This window comes from Astyanax mexicanus, chromosome 7, assembly GCF_023375975.1.
Source record: "Astyanax mexicanus isolate ESR-SI-001 chromosome 7, AstMex3_surface, whole genome shotgun sequence".
In the NCBI taxonomy this organism is placed as follows: Eukaryota; Metazoa; Chordata; class Actinopteri; order Characiformes; family Acestrorhamphidae; genus Astyanax; species Astyanax mexicanus.
Window position 1 is genome coordinate 3,736,076 of NC_064414.1, and position 22,434 is coordinate 3,758,509.

A 22,434-nucleotide genomic window follows, 5' to 3' on the forward strand; every position below is an offset into this window, starting at 1 on the left:
ACTTTAAAGGAATAGTTTGGCCGAAAATCAGCTTAATCCTAAATGTAGATGTTTACATTGCATAACATTATATTATACTATATAACATTACATTTAATTTCATTTGGCAGACGCTTTTGTCCAAAGCGACTTTTTTGCAATATAAGACATAGAATTCAAGGAAAAAAACAAAACAAAATTTAGACAGGACCTAAAGGAGGCCTAATGGAAATAGTGGGATAGGTAATGTCAGGCACTAGGCATGTACTTGAAAGTGAAAGAGGCTAATGTCGCTAACAGGTTAGCTTTATTACCTGTGTATCTGTTATTAAAGAAGCTGGTTTTGAACTGTGGTTTGGGTTCTGGCGTGTTTTTTGTAATGAGAATTAGTGTAACATCTTCCAAATATAATAGAAATTATTTTAAATGCATAAAAACAGATTTAAAATGTATAGATGTACAGGTAAATCTCAACAAAATTTTATGTAAACTAATGAATGAATTAATGAATTAATGAAAACACAAAACATATTAATTAATAAAAAACAATACAGTTTATAGATATGTAGTGTAGTGTGCTGAACTTGCTGTGTTCCTGGATTGGGGGATGGATGTGGGATGTTTATAAATGTAGGTAGTTTTGGGGTAAATTTGGTGTATAACTGGATTATGATCTGGGTATATTTTGGGCATTCGGTGAAGAAGTGTCTGTCTCTGGTCTGTTTAGGGGGCACTGAGTCTGGTGAGGGGGGGGCTGAGTTTGGGGTCCGTCTGGGGGGTCGGGTGGTCTGCACTCTGTACTGAGGGTTTAGGGATGAATAGCTCTGTAATTTACTTAAATTAAATTTAGTATGAGTTAGTTTACTTTCCCAAAAGCTGATTTATTGTAGCTAGTTTTGTTGTAATTGTTTTGTAATTTGGTTGAATCTGATTGGTTTCTGGTCCTTTATACATCATATATTGACTGATGAGGATGGTGTGTGTGTGTGTGTGTGTGTGTGTGTGTATAGGAGCTGCAGTAGTGCGTTCTGGTTCTGTGTGCAGTGTGGGGACAGGAGGCCCGTGCTGAGTGGCAGTAACAGCGTCTCTGGTTGCAGCCGGCCCCATCTCTCACTGCATTGGCTGCAGCTCTGACGCAGATAGCCCCCCTCCTTCCCTCTCTCACTCTCTCTCTCCATCCCTCCCTCCATCCCCCGCTCCTTTTTTTTATCCTTTTTTCCTCCCTCACTGGTTTAGATAGGTTTTTGATTCATGTGCTTTCTGCAGTTCCTCCCACTGCGATGTTCGACTCGACTCCACATTCAGTGCCCCCCTCTCTCTCTCTTTCTCCTTCTCTCTTTCTCTATCTCTCTCTCCCTCTTTTTTCTTTCTTTCTTTCTTTCTTTCTTTCTTTCTTTCTTGAACCCTTTCAAACCTTAGTTATAGTCCAGTAAAGGGAAAATATTAAAATGCTAATCTAATACTCTAATATAAAATCCAGTTATATTTTTATTTTATATTTAAACTTGAGCTTTTATGTCACAAACCATCCCTGCACAGTAAATCACATACAATTAGCAAAAATGAGCTCTTATTAGCCTGAGCTGCCGTTTTTTTTAATCCAGTGAAGGGGGCGGGGCTAAGCTACTGTTTCATTGGCTTGCAAACTTGTTCATTGGCTCATTGGCTGGTTCATGCTCTATTCTGATGGACAACAGTTAGTCTTAATTAGTGTAATGTGCAACACAACTTAAAAAAATGAAATACGTGATGTCCATTGTTTCTTTCTTTATCCATCTATTTACTTATTTCATTATTTATTTACTGTAATTATTAATTATATGTAAAAGTTAAATTTCTCTCACCCAGTTATCATGCTCTCACTCTCTCTCTCTCCTTCTCTCTGGGATAATTTATAAAAAAAATATCTCCAGATGTCTGATGGGGGTCTTTTATATGGGAGCCCTTGGACCAAACTGTATCACTGATCATTTTTTGGGGATTTTTTTTTTTTTAATGATTGCAGTTCCACTTAGTAAAGGTGTAATAAAGGTTTCTTGTTCTTTGTGAGTTGTATATGATGCTGCACATGAAACTGTTCTACAACCCCTATAGTCTGCAGTAGCTAGTAGCTAAAGAAAAAAATCAGAAAAACGAGTCGATCAGGAAAAGCACCGTTTTTACTTCAACCAGTGAATTAATATTCATGGCCACGCCCACCTTGACAGGCAGCACTAAACCCGCGCTGCAGCAAAGCTGATACTTGTAAGCTAAAGAGCTTACTGCTTTGTTCACACCAGCTAGTTAGCGTTAGCTATCTTATGCAAGTAACTATAGGTTTAAATCGGATCTCCGGTGGATTCCACATTTCAAATATACTGTGCTATATCTTTACAACTAAGGCTGTATCTCTGAAAATATTTTGTCCTTTAAGTTTTAGAGCTGTAAAATTGATTGTGGGGGAGAAAAGACAGGTAAGCATTATCTGCTGCAGTGCTGTTAGCCAATCAGAGGCGGTACGTTTGCATGTATGAATATTCATGAGCAAGGTCCGGAATCCTGTCTTTCCTCAGAGACCACTAATTCAGTGATCTAAATCAGGCTAACTAGAAACACCTGAGCATTTTTTTTTCACAAAAAACAGCTAACATGGCATTCATTCATACTAGAGACCACAACAAGACATTTTAAAATAAATGAAAAAATGATGTAATGAGAACTTTAATAGATATATTTAGATATATGACAGAAATATTGAAATTATCACACGACCTTATCGTAAATTGAGCCTACTCCTCTTATGTATAAAAAATGTGGCGTAAACTGGTAAACTCAGCCCTGGTTGGTTTGATTTGACAGAAAGTGGAGCGACTGTAGAGATTAGCATGTAGACCCCCCCCCCCCCCCCAGCTCTCTCATTATGGCACCTTCCGCTCATATGCTCTTTACAGCACACGCAGCACTTAAACGTTGACTCAGCGTCACTCTAATCTCCATATGCATCAGCAGCACGTCAGCCCGTTTACCCACACGCTGTATTACCGCCTCTCAGAAGCCCCTGTTTTTATTAAAGCCTTTTTTCTTCACAGTAAAACTAAAGCGCTCGGGCTGTGTGTCCCTGAAGCTACGCACAAGCCTGAGACGTGCACCTCACATGCTCCAAAATACATCTTTTTTTTTTTTGAAATGCTGATATGCAACAGTGGAGTGATATATAGTGGTAAAACAGACACACTGCACACTAGAGTAATATATATATATATATTCTTCATTATTTTGGAGCATGTGAGATCAAATCTCTTTGCAAATCTGTTGCATGGTGTGCGGCATTATGTTGTGTATCACTATACTGTTGCATTTTAGCATTTTTTGTTTTATTCTGTATTATTTTGAAGCATGTAAGACCAGTTCTTCTTTAGTATTTAGTATTGTGGTCCAAAATATGCTGTTGCATTTTAGCATTTGTTGAAAATTATTTTCTATTATTTTGGAGCATGTAAGATCAGTTTTTTTATGCAGGACGGATTTTTATGTGTGCAGTATGATATTGCATTTCACTATACTATTGCATTTTAGCATTTTCTGTTTTATTCTGTGTTATTTTGAAGCATGTGAGACCAGATCTTCTTTAGCATGCAGTGTGACATTGGGTTCCAATATGCTGTTGTATTTTAGCATTTTTGAAAATTATTTTTTATGATTTTGGAGCATGTAAGATCAGTTTTTTATGCAGGACTGATTTTTATTTGTGCGATATGATATTGCATTTAACTAAGTATTGCATTTTGACATTTCTTATTATTATTTGTCATAATTTGGATATTTTGGAGAGTGTGAGAACAGTTCTTTATACAGAGATGGGGTTTGGGGTATAATGTGCCATTGTGTTTAAGTATACTGTGGCATTTTAGTAGACATTTTTGTATTTGAATTTTTCATTATTGTGGAGCATGTAAGATCAAATCTCTATGCAAACCTTGCTTTGGTGTGCAGTGTGATATTGTGGTCCGATATGCTGTTGCATTTTAGCATTTTAATTTTTGAAAATTATTTTTCATTATTGTGGAGCAAAAATGGGTTTTAGTGTGTTCCATTTTGTGCAGAACTGATTATATTTGTGCAGAATTATAGTGTGTATTACTGTACTGTTGCATTTTGGTATTTTTGAAAAATATTTTTCATTATTTTGGAGAATTTAAAGATCTGATATTACATGCTTCAGAATAATGAAAATTATATATATATATATATATATATATATATATATATATATATATATATATATATATATATATATATATATATATTAAATGTTAAAATGCAACAGCAGAGTGTATCCTACCAGTATGCTGCAATATATTATATTTTCACAAATGCTTAAATGCAACAGTATAGTGGAACACAGTGCTACACTGCACTATAAACCCAGCTCTGTATAAAAAAAATCAGTCGGCAGTGTCTTTTTTTCCCTTTTTTAGGAGCATATTAATTTTCTGGGGGTAAATTTTTGGATGTTTTTGTTTTGTTGAGCTGTGTAAAAACACAGAGCTCACACACTGAAGCGCTTCACTCCTAACAGAGCATTGTTGCAGCTGAAATAGTTTCTATCAGAGCTGAACATGAGCATAACTTCCCCGAGCCCCAAGGGACCCGTTTTTTCATAGGCCTGTCTCTGACGTCAATGCTCCGGCTGTCCTGTGGATCGTCACAGCAGACGTTCAGAGCGAAAGAGGGAGAGAGAGAATGTGTGTGTATGTGTGTGTGTGTGTGTGTGTTCTGGGAGCGCATACAAAGACTGCAGAATGCAGTGCAAGACTGTAACCTGCTGCAGCAGCACAGTGTAGTAGAGAGGAGTTCACTGAGAGGAGATACAGTCGCTGTGTATGTGTGTGTGTGTTCTTGTGTGTGTTCAGGTTTAAGTACATTAAATAATTTTTGCTTCCAATGTGTAAAAATGTACAAATCCTCACTTACACACAAAAATCATAATTCAGTCAGTTGTTCTGAATTTTGTGTTAAAATTGTATGATGAATACACTAATAGAAATGCACAAAAAATACATACAAATATACTTTTATTTGCAGTAAAAAAATATAAAAAGTTTTTTTTTAAAACTCTAGTTTAGTGAATAAACTTAAAGAATAGAAAGCTTTGATTGATGCAACATATTTTCTTTAAGTGGAAATATAGTATGTGTTTAAATACACAGAATGCCTCACCCCCATCTCTCTCTCTCTCTCTCTCTCTCTCTCTCTCTCTCTCTCTTACACACACACACACACACACACACACACACACCATAATACATCACATCAACACATTTATAGCCAAAAGTAAGTAAGCGGAAAGACAGGCTTGTGTTACGGATGTATATTTTATTCATGTGGAGGAGACCACTGAAAGCAAGTCGTCATTCTGAATTCCGTGTCGTGCCCATATTAGGAGCTCTGAGTCTACACTGGATTTCTGTAAAACTGTAAAAAAAAATATTATATATATTCCTTATGTTCTTTTTTTGTCTATTTTATTGCCTGCATAGCACTCTGTTTAAGTGTACATGAGTGACAGAAAGGCACCTACGAAATAAATTGCACTATTATTATTATTATTTTTTTTTTATTATTATTATTATTACTATTATTAAGTACTGCAGCTTTAACACTGTAATTAATATAACCACAGCGAATCGAAAAGGAGTAACGTCAGACTGTGGTTATGATTTCCAGGACATTCAGACACTGCACAGTGTTGAAACACTATATTCAGACTTAAGTTACAGCGCTGATCACAAAGCGCTTCACTGCAAAACGTAGAGCAGAATCACAGAGTGTGTGATCAGATCAGGTCAGAAATACAGGGCTGAATCTCAGTAAATGAATGGAGTTCTTCTGAAAGGGCTGATCCACATGACGACGTGTGAGGAACACGTTTGGAATGAATGAATTCCAATAAATTGTACACACACACACATATTCCTAATTTTCCCATGGCCGTTTTGGTACCTTTTCTGTTAGATTAAAATTAAAAGGGGGTTTGTTTCTGTTTTGGGCGTTCATTATCATTTTCTGTTACTTCTGTGAAGTGGTGTATATAAAAACCTATTTTCTAATTATATATTTATATTTACTATACTATAATATACTATGAATATATATTTTTTGTCTTATACAACCAGAAACTTAAATGCATTTTATTGAGATTTTAAGTGATAGACCAACACAAAATATCACATAATTGTGAAGTGGAACAAAAATTATACATATTTTAATCATTTTTAGTCAAATAAAAATCTAATAAAAAAAAAGTATGACATGCAAAAGTATTCATCCCCCTTTGACAATACTTAGTAGAGCCACTTCTCACTGCAATCACAGCTGCAGGTCTTTTGGGGTTATTTGTCTCTACCAGCTTTGTTCATCTAGACACTTTTAAAATATTTTTTTACTCCATTCTTCTTTATAAAACACTGAAGCTCAGCCAGGTTGGATGGAGAGCGTCTGTTTTTGAACAGCAGTTTTAATGTCTCTCTTCAGAAGCACAATAGGATTTAGGTCTTTTAGCAACACATGAATATTCTCTGATATAAACTATTAAACCATTCCACTGTAGCTCTGGCTGTATATTTAGGGTCATCGTCTTGCTGGAAGGTGATTCTCCTTCTCAGTCTGAAACAGTTGCTGTTGTCCAGAGCTGTAGATATACTCGCTGCAGTAGCTGCAGTACATAAACACGGTGTAACTCCACAGATGTGTTGAACAGGGAGAAGAAATGCACTGCGCTTTACAAATAATAAAAAAGCAGTATAATAATTTTGTTTTCATTACTTTCCACAGTGGAACAGGGCCTCTGTTGGTCTTGGGTGCACAACTCTTCCACATCCTTTCGTTTTGCCAACAAATAAAGATCACTAATGCTTACTTCACTGTAACACCAGCATATAAGCAAAGCTGTAGTTATTGCATTATAAATGACTTCCATATGCTTCAGCTCTCCGTCTCAAACCCCCCTCCTCACCCGTCCATCGTACACTCACCCCTACCTACCCTCCTGCAGGGCCCAGCCAGGTCCAGCATCACCACTGCACACCTGATTCAGCCAGTATCTACTGAACACTATCAGCTGAACTCTGTGTAGTGTATCTTATCTTTTTTTTAAAGGTGTTCTTCCACTAAAATCCACTTTTTCTTATTCTTAATGAAATACAGTAGGTCTCTCTGAGTTGTTTATGATGCTGCACTTGAATAAACTCTTCATCAACCTCCATTGTCCGCAGTAGCTTGTAAAAGAAAATATTCCGAGTCTGCCTGGAAAAGCACCATTTCTTAGTATTCATGGCCCCGCCCACCTCAGCTCGGGACCGCCCACAAGCAGAGCTAAAGCCGGGCAGCGACACTGTCTCGTCAGATAGGAGCTAAATAACAGCGCTAGGAACAGCATGGTGGTTCATTCCTGTGTTATTTGTGCGAATATCACATCAGTGTTTTATACTTTACCCAGTAATACAGAGCTAAAGGTTAGAAAAATGGTTAGAATTAGTCAATGGAGGAAAAACACCACCACCCAAGTACAATTGAGATAGGTAGGTGTTCAGATGTTTAGAACAGATCTGTTTACACTAGTTAAAAGTAAAAATCCACCCCGGGGTTTTGTTCCAACTCCTCACACCTTTGTAAATTAAACTAAGTGTCTGAGGACAGACAGTAAAGGGATCAGTAATTCACCAGATTTTTGCATTTTGCTCAGAAAATGGGCAGATGTACAGAAATAGGAATTTTGGCACAAGCCTAATCAATTTTTCAGAACTGCTAAATGCAAAAAAGCATGAGACCAGAAGGCAATTTATGTGCAGATCTTACAAATATTAATCATTTTAGGGTCAATTAATAATTCTACACAAACTTGCGTCAAATAACAAGCGTGTGAACCAGCTCTAGACGTTTGGACAGTTGTCTTAGATACAGAAAACACAATGACACAGATTCGAGCGAATGCGTCAGCAGTGAAACAGGCAGGTGTAATTGAATTCACCGTGCGATGATTTCTGGGATTAAAGGAATGCTTTGTTTGCAGAATCTGGCCATGATTAGATCTCAGCAGCTGCCACAGCCTATTGCACACTGCTCCGCTTCTCCACCGGTCAGAACCTGGCGTCTCACCCACGTTTAGAGGAATCAGGTTAGGTCATAATAGACACACTGCTTTGTGAAACCTAAACAGAGGAAGATGACATCATACAATCGTCTCGCCAGCGAATCCTCATCGCGAGGCTTCACACAGGGAGCCTAATAACAGGAGGAGGGGGGATATAGCATAAAAGAGGAAAATGACATAAAATAGCTCTTTTATTTCACTCTCAACAAAAGGACCGGCTGACATTTTCTGTTTTACATTTTCTTAATGCATCAGTGCAGAGCAGCGCTGAGTTCCCACCCACATCACTTCTGCTCCGCTCTGACGTGGAGCTCTCTTGTTATAGAGAAGGTAACTCTAATAATCCACATGATTATTACCCTGTCCTTCTCTCTGTAACAGTCCTGCACTACATGTCTATTGTCTATTATAGTTTGGGTTTGTTGCAGAAGCAACGAGGTGCAGAAAGTCTAATAGAAAGTTTAATACAAAAGTAAATGTCCTGAGATTTCTTTATTTGCAGTTTCACACAGTGGTGTGCCATTTCGTATCGTACACATCAATATCGCCAACAGTTTTGAATATTGTGAACAATATAATACCCTGAAATATCGTGCCATATCACCCAGCTCTAATTATCACATCAGGTTTCTACTTTTTTTTAGCAAAAGAAAAATTCACACTGTTCTCATTTCCCATTATATATCTACTAAAGACAGATTATATCTGTCCAGCATCATTTTTTTAAACTTTTTAATCCTAGATATATTTGGAGATATTTGGAGTGCATTATTATTACTATTCGTATCATGACATTCTGGATCATTGATCTCTGTTACAAATCTGATTTTTTTTTTTTTTTTTTAAATATCTCAGTTAAGGGCGGCACGGTGGCGCAGTGGGTAGCACTTCCGCCTCGCAGCAAGACGGCCTGGGTTCGATTCCCGGCTGGGGCGACCCTGGTCTTTCTGTGTGGAGTTTGCACGTTCTCCCCGTGTCTGCGTGGGTTTCCTCCGGGTTCTCCGGTTTCCTCCCACAGTCCGAAGACGGCACGTTCAGGCTAATTGGAACTTGATTGAAATTGCCCCTTAGGTGTGAGTGTGTGAGTGAATGTGTCTGTTTGTCTGTCTGTGTCTGTCTGCCCTGCGATGGATTGGCGGCCTGTCCAGGGTGTATCCTGCCTTCCGCCCGATGCCTGCTGGGATAGGCTCCAGCCCCCCCCCCCGCGACCCTTCACGGATAAAGCGGTTGACAATGAGATGAGATGAGATGAGATATCTCAGTTAGGGGTGTGCCGGATCATATCGTATGCAATAATACAATAATTTTTTCTTTTTGTTGCAGTAGTGTTTTTTTCATATCGCCAAGAGTATCATTATCATGAAATCACTATAAAATATTGCAATATTATTTTAGGGCCATATCGCCCACCCCTAGATTTGTGTATCTAATGATCTTACATACGAAGCAATATGAAGGAAAGGATTTGTTAAGGAATTTAGTTGGTGCAGGACTCGACTCGTACAGGATGCATGAATTATAATCTTTACCTCTCCTTTATTAATGAGTTTTGTTTGGTCATTTAATAATATGTAATGTAGAAAGTTTAATAATCACTGCTTTAGACTAAAATAGAACTAAAATGCTGTAAGGAATCAGTCTTAACGATGATTTGAAGTGGCTTATCCGTAAAAGAAACATCTGCCATCCAGTGATTGTCACCTTAATCTTATTGAGATGTAATTCAGCAGGAAGTGTCCTCTTCCTGATCCTGACTGTAAAAAAAAAATTAATGACAGATATCTCTGTCCCACACCTTCCTACAGACTGGGTTTCCAAGAACATCTGATCCATTTTCCAGTTTAATTAATCAAGTTCAGAGTTATTAGTCTAGTATCTCTATCAGCCGTCACTGCAAGCACAACACACACACACACACACACACACACACACCGCATCTGCCTGCGCCAGAGCAGGACTAAAACTTTCGTTGTGTCTCAGATGGGTGAATTGTTACACAATGCAGAAACACTCAGTCACTCAGTCGATAAACTCGAGCACTGACTCGCAGTTTGAACGTTCAGATGTGTTTAGCAGTCAAAGAAATATTTCAGCATTTTGGAAACTGTGTGGGGCCCCAAAGACGTCAATGGGACGTCAAAATGATACAGGAAATCCTTTGAATAAACCTCAGAGTTAAAAAAGAGCCGTGGAACAGAAACCAAACCCCTGTGATAATTACAAAGGACTGCATGGCAAACTGCTGCATGTTTAAACAACCGACTGAACGTCCTCCTGCGAGCAGAAGCAGATTAATAACACTGCGAGTTCCTAATCTGCACGGGAAACCCACAGTTTACACACGGTTTACTTAATCTGCCCGTGGTGATCAATAGCGTGGAAATAATCTTAATTTAAGCCTTAACGATGTGGCACGACGGGACTGTTAGATTTGTGTTTGCTGCCAGTTACCTTTAGTTATATTTGGTAGATTAAAGCTAAACTCAGACTAATGTTTCCACTTTTTCCAAATCCCTCAACAGGCTGCACTATTATGTGTGGATATTTTGCAGAAATGTTTAAATGTAGATGTTTGTGTACATCTGGCCACATACACTTAATTGTAATGTTTTGGGTACTCTTGGTCAAATGACTGGTGGTGTTTGTTTTTATTAGTGAAAATACGTGCCACAGAGAAGAGAACACTTCTCATAGAAATGTACAATTTTTAATTATTAGCTTACTTTGACTGGTAAAAATGTGCACAAAAAAGCACTTTTAAATTTTTTTCATTTAGTGTTAAAGGGGCACTAAACCCCCTGATTTTAGCTGACTCCACTCTCATCTTAAATTTTAAAAATGCTAAAAAATAGGAGGGGTAGTTTGAGAGGGGCACTGGGTGATGTATGGGTTTAGGGGCGGGGCAAGAGGGAGAGCTGATTGGCTGAGAATTACTAATTGACTGATTTGTATATTTTTAGGGTTAGGGTTACACAGAAACATCATTAAGGTTAGAAAATATTTAGAAAAAATTTAGGCAGGACTGGTATGTTTCATTACTTAGTACTTCTTCAACCAAAACATAGAAAATATGAAATAAATTTTTCAAAGGAAAACCCTTTTTATTTGTTTTATTTATATTTTATATTTTATTAACTATATGCAAACTAACAAGTTTGAAACGGGCGAAAATGGGACAAAGGTGTGACAAAAAGACAAGTTAAAATGCTAATTTTGGAAGTATGTTGGAGAAAATGTTGATGTGGAATGCCTTCAAAATATTATTTTTGCATAGAAAAAATATATGACTGAAAGACAGCAAAGACTTTTATTTTTACTGTAAATTCACTGTGATTGCATGAAATCTGAGGTCTGGAAACTTTAGTTATCATCCGATTTCTGTAGCTTGGACCCATGTATGCTGCCCATCAAATATCAGGCCCCTTGGTCTACAGTACAGACCATCCACTGGATTAGAAATGACCCTTAGATGGATGGATGGATGGATGGACTCCTTAGCCCCTCACTAAACACAACACACAGTTCGTTGTTCATTTTCATTGCTCTTATTATTTCTGTAACTGGTTTTATTAAAGATGCATTATAGCATGGAAGTGGCCCTCACACCATGACCCCTCCCTGCAATAATATTACTGCAGAGCCTGTGTACGCTGCTTTATTCTTCTAGTAAAGAAAAGCAGCCTTGTAATGCTGTAAGTCGTCCTTGAGCAGAAAATATAGACTCAACTACGACCTAAATCAGCCGTTACGAATTGCTTTAAGAGATCTATGGGAAAACCTCCCATGAAGACAATGAAACAGTGGGGTCACTGCATATGGGGTTGAAATATTGAAATTGTGGTTCAGGCGATATGTAATGTGTATGGCTTTAGCTGTATTTGACCATGGTTTGTTCGAAATGAAGATACGGCATGTCAGAAAGTTTAATAAGTCTGTGAAATGTGTGTATGACAGGCTGTTTTAGCCTAAAATAGCCTAATTCCTGCTATACTTCTAAAACCAATGAGAGATCTTTAAGACGCAGTTTTTATTATTAGAAACTCTAATTTCCGATCAGTTTTAAAATATTTAATAGTATCTATAATACTATCAGATCTATAAACCTACAAAGTAATTCTGAATTGTCATCTTGCCATCTTGCCAGGACGACATGAAATGTCGTTAAGGATATAATGTAATTCTCATATGTTTTAATTGATTTACATAGAACTTCACTCTCTATTTTCTAACAATATACATTATATACATATATATATATATATATATATATATATATATATATATATATATATATATATATATATATATATATATATATATACATATACACACACCCACACACAAACACCCACAAATACATTGTTACTAGTAGACTTTGTTATTCCATGTAATAGCTATATAAAATAGCAAATATAAACTTTTGAATACGAGTTAAAACTAAATTAGGGAAAATATCTTTAATTACTTTTTGAACTTGTCAGAATTTATGTTCAAATATGTAAAGTTTTCCTAGCCCAAGTTATAAATACAATTGTGATTATAGAATTACAGTTTGCACTAGTAAAAAGGTAAATTCTCTAATCTGTAATTACTAGTAAATCTGTGTTCAGTTATTTCTAGTAAAAATGACATAATAGATAAGGGAATGAAATTCCATGTAAATCAGTGGTAAACTATGAATAATCTGAATTATGAAAACAAGATTAATCTGAGTATTTTTAGAAATCTGTAGATCTGTCAGTAATAAATATCTCATAGCTGACAGTGGCAGTTTTTTTTTATTTGTAATTGTACCAAGCATGCTGAAAAGTACTGCATTTTGGTGCAGTCTCTGTTCGGAGTGAATGATTTTGGCCATTTTATTAAAATTGACCTTCCAGGCACGCAGTTTTATTTATTTATTTGCCTTATTTTTTTTTTATAAATGCATAATTGTGGCTTTGCAGAAAAGGTAACACAGAACACTTATGTTGTGTATTTTACCCATTCAGAAATAGGCTACTACATTTTTTTATTTAAAATAAAAAATCTTAATGAATGCAGTTTTTGGAGAGTCTGTACTACTAGTAACACAGTGCATTATTATTAGTGAGATCTGTAATCTAAGTGTTTCCTAGTAAAATTTGGTGTTATGAGTTATGGATATAATGGTCTGTAGGGCTGGTGTCATTTTAGGCTAAAACGGCTCGCCTTGCACACACAGACTCTTTACACACTGTGTGTGTGTTTCGCTTCTTTCTTTCTCTCTCTCTCTCTCTCTCGCTCTCTCTCTCTCACACACACACACACACACACTCTGGAGCGCGCGCACACTGACGCGTGCTGACGTAAAGAGCGGCATCAGAGCTCTACAGCAGCAGCGAACAGTTCATTTCTTATGGCTCCATTTAATCAGACTTGTGTTTGGGTGTGGCGCAAAAACGCTTCCACGCGCAGAGACTTAACTCGTTCTCTGGCGCGTGGATATAACATTTATATATGTTTTTTTCTTAATATTATTCTTGTTGCAAATACAATACAATAAAAACCCAGGTCCACAATCCACACGCCTTTCTTTACACTGCAAAGATCATTTGTTATCCAAGCTGGATAGATTGATCAGATGTATTTATCTGAGGTTCTCGTTAATAAGCGTGCGGCTCGTTTACAGACCGGGTGTCTAAAAGCCCTTAGTGTCTCTGAACACACTCAGAAACGCATGTAATCCTGATTAAACCGCAGCCGAGTTTCAGAAGCTGTGTGTGGACAGTTGAGAGTCCTGCTGCTGCTCCTCCTGTCCATACTAGGGGTGAGCGATATGGCTCTAAAATAATATCACGATGTTTCAGGGTATTTTTGCGATAACGATATACTTGGCGATATAGGAAAACTGAAAAATTATTAATTAATTTCAGGAATATAGTATAAGAGTATAGCAGCATAAACATAATGTGGCAAAATAAATAATAGAGCATAAAATAATATAATGCAGCAAAAAATATTGCAGAATATTTAGTGCATGCATATAAACTGCAAACTAAAACAATTATACAATAAATACATCTAAAGCTTCACAGTAAATAATAGACTACTTTTAAGACAGAACAGCCCTCCTATCACGATATGGATTTTTAATATCATGATATTTCTATGTCACCATATATTGCATACGATATAATATTGCCCAGCCCTAATACATACACACACACACACACACACACACACACACTCTCTCTCTCTCTCTCTCTCTCTTTCTCCTACTAACTGCATACAGCAGCAGCGTGGCTCGAGAGGGCACGGCTCCATTAGCGGCAGCTCTGCGGAACCGCAGCCGGGGGAGGAGCACGCAGCCTCGGCGTGAGCGGCAGCAGGCATCGCTGTAGCACGCGGCTAGGCTAACCAGCTTACTAACCTTCAGCTACCCAAATACAGTTAGTTGTCTAATGTTATCGGGGTAGCACAGCGAGGAGAGGGGAGAGAGAGAGAGGAAGAGAAAGAAGAAAGACAGGCAGAGAGAGAGAGAGAGAGAGTGAGTGTGTGTGTGTGTGTGTGAGAGAGAGAGAGGGAGAGAGAAAGAGAGAGTGAGTGAGTGAGAGGGAGAGCCCGGCTGGGTTTAATCGGCTCCTCTCCGGGACTACAGCAGGAGCTCCTCGGCGTGTTTCTCCGCTCGGATTTCTGCCTTAACCCCCGGACTGCCCTCCTCTCCTCTTCCTCTCCCCGGTCTCTCCTCTTCCTCTCCTCTCTGCTCTGTGGGGCGACATGGAAGATGGTCCGCCTTCAACAAGCTGTTTCAGAAGGATCACGGACTGTTTCCTCGGCTCTAGTAGGTTCACTTTCACTGAGACTGACTTCAATTCTTCCCTCCAGCAGCAACAGCAGCAGCAGATATCCGCTCGTAAACACACAGCACTCAGGTTTTTTTTTTTTTATAAGCTACTAGAGCACTGTTTGTAGGTTTTTAAAGTGTATATGTATGTGTATATGTGAGTGTGAGTCTGTGTGTGTATAACTTTTGGCTCGTGTTGTTTTGGAACTCAGAGCTAAATATTATCATCAGCACTAACTAAGTAACTAGGGTTACTATGTTTATATGAAAAAAAAACATGTAGCTTGAATATTTTGATAGATTAAAAATGAAGCACAACACAGTGGAAAAGCTGTTCGCTTTAGTTAGCTATAGGCACAATATCATCAGGGTAATATAAGGTAGCTTAGGTACTTTAGCTAAAACACTGATAAAAAAAAAGTTATTTTAATTTATTTTATTTTACACTTTTTTGTAGCTATTTGTGTAGCTAATGCAGGAAAAAAATAAAATGAGCTATTTACACTAAAGTAGCAGTACTTGCGACATTAATAACTAACGCCAACTAAGCCATTTTTATTGACTTTATATAATTTTCAGTGCTGTAAATATTGAATACTGAATACTAATACTAATACTGAGTTGTAACAATTCTTGTGTAATAATGAAAAAAAAAACAAAGTGTTAATTATTTAACCCTTTTTAAAGTAAAGAAAATCTTCGCAGTATGTCTTAAAAGACAGTAACGTTGAAGAGTGTCTGTTAGCGCATGCGCAGAGGCTGTAAGAAGCACATTTCGATAAGTAGCAGAACTCGACAGAACACCCGGCGAGGAGACAGAATACTGAACACAGAATACTGCGTTTATTTAATAGAGCTACTGCAACAACTTTGCCTGTTTACACACAGCTCATCTCTTAACTGTGTTTATTAGCGGCTGCAAATAAACACACATATATATCTATATATATATATATATATATATATATATATATATATATATATATATATATATATATGAAAACGGTAACTTTTGAAGAGTTGAAGAGTATCATCAGCAGTAGTTATCTTGTCAAAGTGTGCTACTGAATTAGTTAAGTGTGAAACCTAACTAACTATTTAACTAAGTAACAAACTAACTAATTAAGTAAGTAGGTAAACTATGTTTATATAGGAAGTTATCTAAATAAATCTCTCTTTAGCTGGTATATTTTGATTATAGAGTATTGGTATAGCATAAATCACTGTATCAGGGTCAAAATAAGGATAAGGTAGCTCAGGTAGCTCAGCATCCTGATCCCCCCCTCTTACCAACACAGTACTGGAACTTTTCAAGAACTGATGCACTCACACACCCCATATCTGCACTACTGATTATAATATACCCACTTTAATTCCCCATAAAAGTGTGACATTTAAGAACTGTATGCACTCGATCATTTTACCAGACTTAAGCTTTTATTATACCTCTATATTTGCACTACTGTTATACAGGTTCGGTTTATCCTGGTGCTGTCATTCCCTCTTTAATCCCCACCAATCACTATTGCGCTCTTGTCTCACGTATGTCTATATCTGTGACCTTGTTGTGTTGTACATTTATTGTCTCTCATTCTTTCCTATTTATATTCTTATCTTGCTGTACTTGCTGTAACTTTGGAAAGGAGAGTAACATAATTTCAATCCGCTTCATGTCCTGTTCATATACAGTACTGACAATAAAACTGTTTGGCCTGACTTGGGTAGCTTAGCTAATTCAGTGATTCAAAATAGTTAATTTTAATTATTAATTTGCTTTGAACACTTAGCTACACATTTTTTGGGTAACACTAATTTTGGGTAAAGAAATAATGATTGTAAACTCAGATTGTGTAGCTAATGCACGTGAAAATAAAATTAGATACTTGCAATAATGTAACAGTACCAGCAATAGTTATAAACATTGTTAAGCATTGTTAATTGACACTAGTTAATTGATTAATTAGCTATTGATGTAAATAATAATGAACTGACACATGCATTTATAAATTGCAACAGTTTATAATGCTTTAATGCATTTCTTACGTACGTTTCTAATGTGTTTTAGCGCCATTCGAAGCTAATGCATTGACCCTGGTCCTGAAGAAGGTGCAGCAGTTCTTTACTCTTTGCTGTAGTTCAGTGGATTGTAAATTGCAGTAGCTGTTGGATTATTTACCCCAGCCCAATCACACACAGTGCAGTAGAGGGTGTACTTAGAGGGTTCAGGTAGAAGATACAGGTATGGGGGTACTGCTAGTTGGCTGTCTATCTTCTGACCGACACATAGGGATGCAGACCGGTTCTCTGAATGCTGTGAGTGTGTGCGTGATAGTCTCACTAATAATTGCTGCCTCTGCAGAACTACAGTTGTGTTTTTTTTTTTTTTTTTTAGTAAAATGTTGTATATGCCACTACCTAACCGCTGAAGATGAAATGAGATTACCATTTTTGCTTAGAGCACTCCTCCATAAACAAAGCGCAGCCGCACTATCTTACCTGGATCTGCTTATTTATGATTTAGGAAGATTAACTACCCCAGAAACATTGTCTTCCAATGTAGATAAAAGATTTTGTTTCTTCAAAACGATCTTGAAGGACCACTGATCTGACACGAGACGAGGAAAGTTAATGTTACAGTTAAGAAGGCACCAAAAATATATATATTTTTAATCTGCAACGAAACCAAACCAAATGAAACAAATGAAAAAATTGGCTGTAGTCTGTGTTCCTAATATTAAACGTAGGTTTTTATTAATTTAGTCACACTTTTTCACCCTTTCATAAACAAAGTAGCTTAAATAAACATATTTTGTAACATATGCTGTTTCTTGCTTTTCAAAGAAAAAAAAATTATTGCAAAGCTGCAGCACAGACATATTTTATAAACACTGCACATATTAACCAATCAATCGCAATGCTTAATAATACTTGGTTACTGTATATATATATATATATATATATAGTGCAGTATTTCATCATCATGTAATGTTAGAATAAACAGACATAAGCTTAAAAAAAGGCAAGGTTCTATAGTTTATACAGCCACGACAGCATTCAGATTAAAAGGGTGAATCTCTTTTAGATTGTAGTTCTTTTGTTTTATTTTGTATCTTTAATAAACATGTAGCGCAGTATAAAAAATAGGGTTGATGCCTGCTCTCAAACCTAAATTAAAAGTGTGATTTCATAGGAGAATGCTAAACAAAATACATTCCAGGTCATCCCAGACTGTATTTTACATTGTAACACTCTTTAATTTCCTATTTATATAAAAAAATCCAGGTTCTTGATATTTAATTATTTATTATCCACTGCCTCATCCACCTCAAAACTCAAAAAAATCTGTCCACTTGATTTGCTGAAAAGCATCAACATATAAACTTAAAATAAAGTTCCTAACACAGCAATGCTTTAATTTAGATTATAGGATTTTTACGCAATTCTTTTTTATTCTTTACAATAAAAAACTTTTTTATGCTAAAATTTCCGAAGCAAATCCCTGACAAAATATATCTAAATATATTTAGATTCCAATATGCAAGACCTTAATGATAATAATGAGTTGTAGATGACTGGTCTTAACTCTAACTTAACTTCCACTGTTTAGAGCTGTTGGTCAGCATCTTTTATAACTCAGTATAATCTTATCTGACAGCAGCTTCACACAGAGTTTTTCACATTTCTGCTCTCAGAAACTGACGTCTATAAAAACGAAATATAGCTTATTGTATTTTGGGTCATACACTTATACCTTATTGTCTTTGTGGAGGAATTGGCTGTTTGTCTGAATGTGCAGGTTCTTTTTAGGTTTACAGTACTTTTTTCTGTATTGTGTTATTTCATTTATCATGGAGAGAGCATGCTTAGTCATTCGTCATTTATGCTTCATAGACTTTTAGGAGTCTTTGCGGAGTTGGTATGCATTTTTTTTTTGAGTGGGGGATAAACTAGCACATTTACAGACTGGTTGTTGAATGTTCACTGTCCCTGTAAATCTAAACAGGTGCGAAAGTTAATAATCAGTCGTGGCAGAGATAGTTGTCGTTTGATACAGAATTTTTGCAATATAACATGTAAAAAGCTTTAACCTCTTTACAGGCCAGGATTTTTATCAGTTGTCTGCCTGAAATTACACCACTAAATCTTGTGGATTTGTATTCAAGCATTACATAAAAAGCTTTCATGTTTGATAAGAAACATTGCTGAGATGCATAACTATAATTCTAATAGAAAAAAATATTTAAGTGAATGTCAAAAAAGTTAATGAATAAAATTATAGAATTGTCTCTTTCCTAAACTTAATTTTAAAAACAATATTTTCCTGAATACAAATCAAACAGTTCATGTCCTTCAAACCTTTAGTTTTATTATGTTTAGTAAGTCCATGTCTAGTTTTTATGTCTATTTTGAAACCTGCAGAATTTGGGTTGATTCCTATTACTGATCTGGAATTATTAAGTGGAGTAGAGAGAAAACGGGCAGCTTCTCCAAGTGTCCTGTAGGAGATTTCAAACCTTCAGATATTTCAGAATGTAAATAAATTATTTTACCTCAGAGAAGAAGGGTTGTGTATCACCTACACCTGTAGCCTGAATACAGGAAAATGTATTTGAAGAGGTTTAAGTGTTCAGGGATATTGCTTTTTATTTTACATGATCATTTTGTGAAATACTTTAAATGCTGTGGTATTACAGCATATTTCAAGTGAAGAGACATTTATTGTCATTTCATCTGAGTACATGCACAGTGCTCCTCCAGAACCAACACAGTGCAACATGGAATAAACAGTACAATATAGCCAACAAACATAGAGCTAAAGCACTGAAATTAATACAATAAATATAAGAAATATAGCAGACATAAGGCAGTTAAATAGACAGGACAGTGCAGTACCGATACGATATGGCCCTAAAATAATATCACAATATTTCATGGTGTTTTTTGTGTGATATCGATACTCGTCGCGATATGACAAAATATTAAATAATAAAAAAAACATGAAAATGAAATGAAAATTATATTTAATTATTGCATGCAATATGATATAGCACATTCTGAGATAACTGCGATATTAAAAAAGACAAAAGTTTTATCTGATTTGTAACAGAAGAAAATGATCCAAAATGTGATCATACTAATAATGCACTCCATATATCTCCATATATCGAGTATTAAATTAAAATAAATGATACTGGACAAATATAATCTGTCTCTAGTAGATAAATAATGTTTTTTTTTTTACCCTGTACCCTGAAGTGATAATTAGGGGTCAGTGATATGGCACGATATTTCAAGATATAATATCGTTTACGATATTTAAAAAAGTTTTTTTTTTTTTTTGGATATTATTGCATATGGCACATGCTTATATGTAACGTACTGTTAGATAGCACTGCTTGATTATTTAGTGGTTGTTTGCAGAACTGAATGACACCCATCATGTCAGTTACCTTGCCATACATTATATACAGTACATCCCAAATAACAACATGATTTGCATTGGAAAAGAGGGTTCCTTGTGTTCCTCCAGGACTCTGCTGCATTTCCCTGTGTGCTGTGTGTGGGTAGTCTATGGGTTTCTTTATTCTATGATCTCATCAGCTGCAGTCGTGGTTTTGTCCATATTTATACAAATGGGTTATTTGAGTGAGGAAGATCACAGATAAGAAATGAGAACATTTATTATTATTATTTTTTATTCTCTCTCATGGTGCTCAATGCCAGAAACTCAGTGTTACTTTGTCACTTATACAGATTTTTCGTCTAAAAATAGAAAAGACATGTTTATATGGTTTAAATTTTATACAAACTAGTAGCTACATACAGCTATAATGTTTTATATATAAGAACTAAATAAGAACTAAACTTATTGTACAGTTCTCATCTGTTTATTGTATTTACTGGGGTTGGGTTCGCTCGTGGATGATGCAACTGCAGCTCAGCAGGGTTTCAGTTCTTGTTTAAGAAAGCTCTGAAAATGGAAACCAACCAATTCAGCATCAGTCAGCATTTTAAACTACTGCCAGCCTACAGTCGGTCATATGAGAAGCACAAGAGATCTGAGACTCCGTCTCCCCCTTTGTTTACTTCATGCATTTATGAGTGTTAACAGTCTGGTCCATAAGTATTTGAACTGTTGTTTTTGTAATGTTGCATACATTACAGTATGAGAGAATCTGCTGATCCGAAAAAAAAAAAGCACCCGAACATTGCTTTCCGACAGCTTCCTCTTACAGCGTCCACAGTTAATCCTGTTGGATGTGGTTGGTCCTTCTTGGTGGTATGCTGACATTACCCTGGATACCGTGGCTCTTGATGCATCACAAAGACTTGCTGTCTTGGTCACAGATGCTCCAGCAAGACGTGCACCAACAATTTGTCCTCTTTTGAACTCTGGTATGTCGCCCATAATGTTGTGTGCATTGCAATATTTTTACCCTGCTGATTATTGCTGAAACAACAGTATGAGAAATTGCTATTTTATCATAAAATAAACAAGTACTAAATAGTAATAGTGTTTTTCATTTAAATATGCGCTCACTGGGGGTTCTGTATTATAAGTTCAGTGTTTTGTCTGATTCTCTGTCCTGTAAAGCTCCTTTGTGACATCAGTTGTATAAAGTGCTATACAAATAACTTTTAATTTGATTCGATTTGATTTGATATGCATCTTTTTCTAAATAAACAAGAACTAAGAAAAAAAAATTCACACAGCAACAATTCTATGATTAATCATAAAGATTATGATTCTGTTTTTAAAATGCTGGTTGTTCTGTATTACTGTGAGAGAGACAGTAGTAATAATGTAGTGTGGTTTATTAGGTCTGGCAGACAAGATTTAGACTAGACCTTTTATTGTATTATAATGTCTATATTATAATATAGTGAAGATGTATGCTTTTTAAAGTAGAATACTGTTATATGCAGAGTTCCTGAGTTTAACAGAGCTTAAATGCTTAGAAAATGCATGCTAGTGTAGCTCCATATATTGTCTGTTTTATATTCCAGCTTAGAGAGAGAAAGACAGAGAGAGAGAGAGAGATAGACACATAAAACTTCAGTACAGTGATTGTGTGTCGACAGTTTGGAGGAAAATGAAGCGTGGTGGATGAAAATAGCGAATGGCTCTATAGGTAACTTCCTGGATTAGCCACTGTGCTAACCTGTCATAAATCAATCATATACAGCACAAACAAAACACACTGTCAAATTATCACATGAGAGATTTGTCGCTGGCAGTTTGAGCGCAACATGGGCATTTTTCATTTATAAATCAATGATTCAGGTCTTTTCCACCTGATTCCTAGCCCTTGAAAATTACGTGATTTGGATCGGAGACATCACTACTAGTCACATATCTATATTACTTGCCCTAGAAGGTAATCTAGTGTTAGCTAACCAATCAGACGTAAAACTGACTTACAGTTGATTTCCTCTTAAATCACTTAAATCATTTACATCACATAGATTAGCTGCATGTTATGATATTTACAGAGAGTCTGGCTTTCAGGATCATGAA

The 22,434-nt window shown here is 36.3% G+C and overlaps 1 protein-coding gene across 5 annotated transcripts in view; it reads left to right on the forward strand.

Moving 5' to 3' along the window:
* Positions 1 to 22,434, forward strand: part of pde10a (phosphodiesterase 10A) — a 98,321-nt gene that overhangs the window by 20,042 nt on the left and 55,845 nt on the right. For 3 of the 5 annotated variants that reach the window (XM_022685203.2, XM_022685204.2, XM_022685205.2), the window contains exon 1: positions 14,640 to 14,912. The exons of the other annotated variants lie outside the window; for them this stretch is intronic. In XM_022685203.2, the coding sequence (XP_022540924.1) occupies positions 14,849 to 14,912 (64 nt within the window). In that variant the 5' untranslated portion in view covers positions 14,640 to 14,848. Of the gene's footprint in view, positions 1 to 14,639; positions 14,913 to 22,434 lie in introns of those variants that run through there. 5 annotated transcript variants of the gene reach the window in all.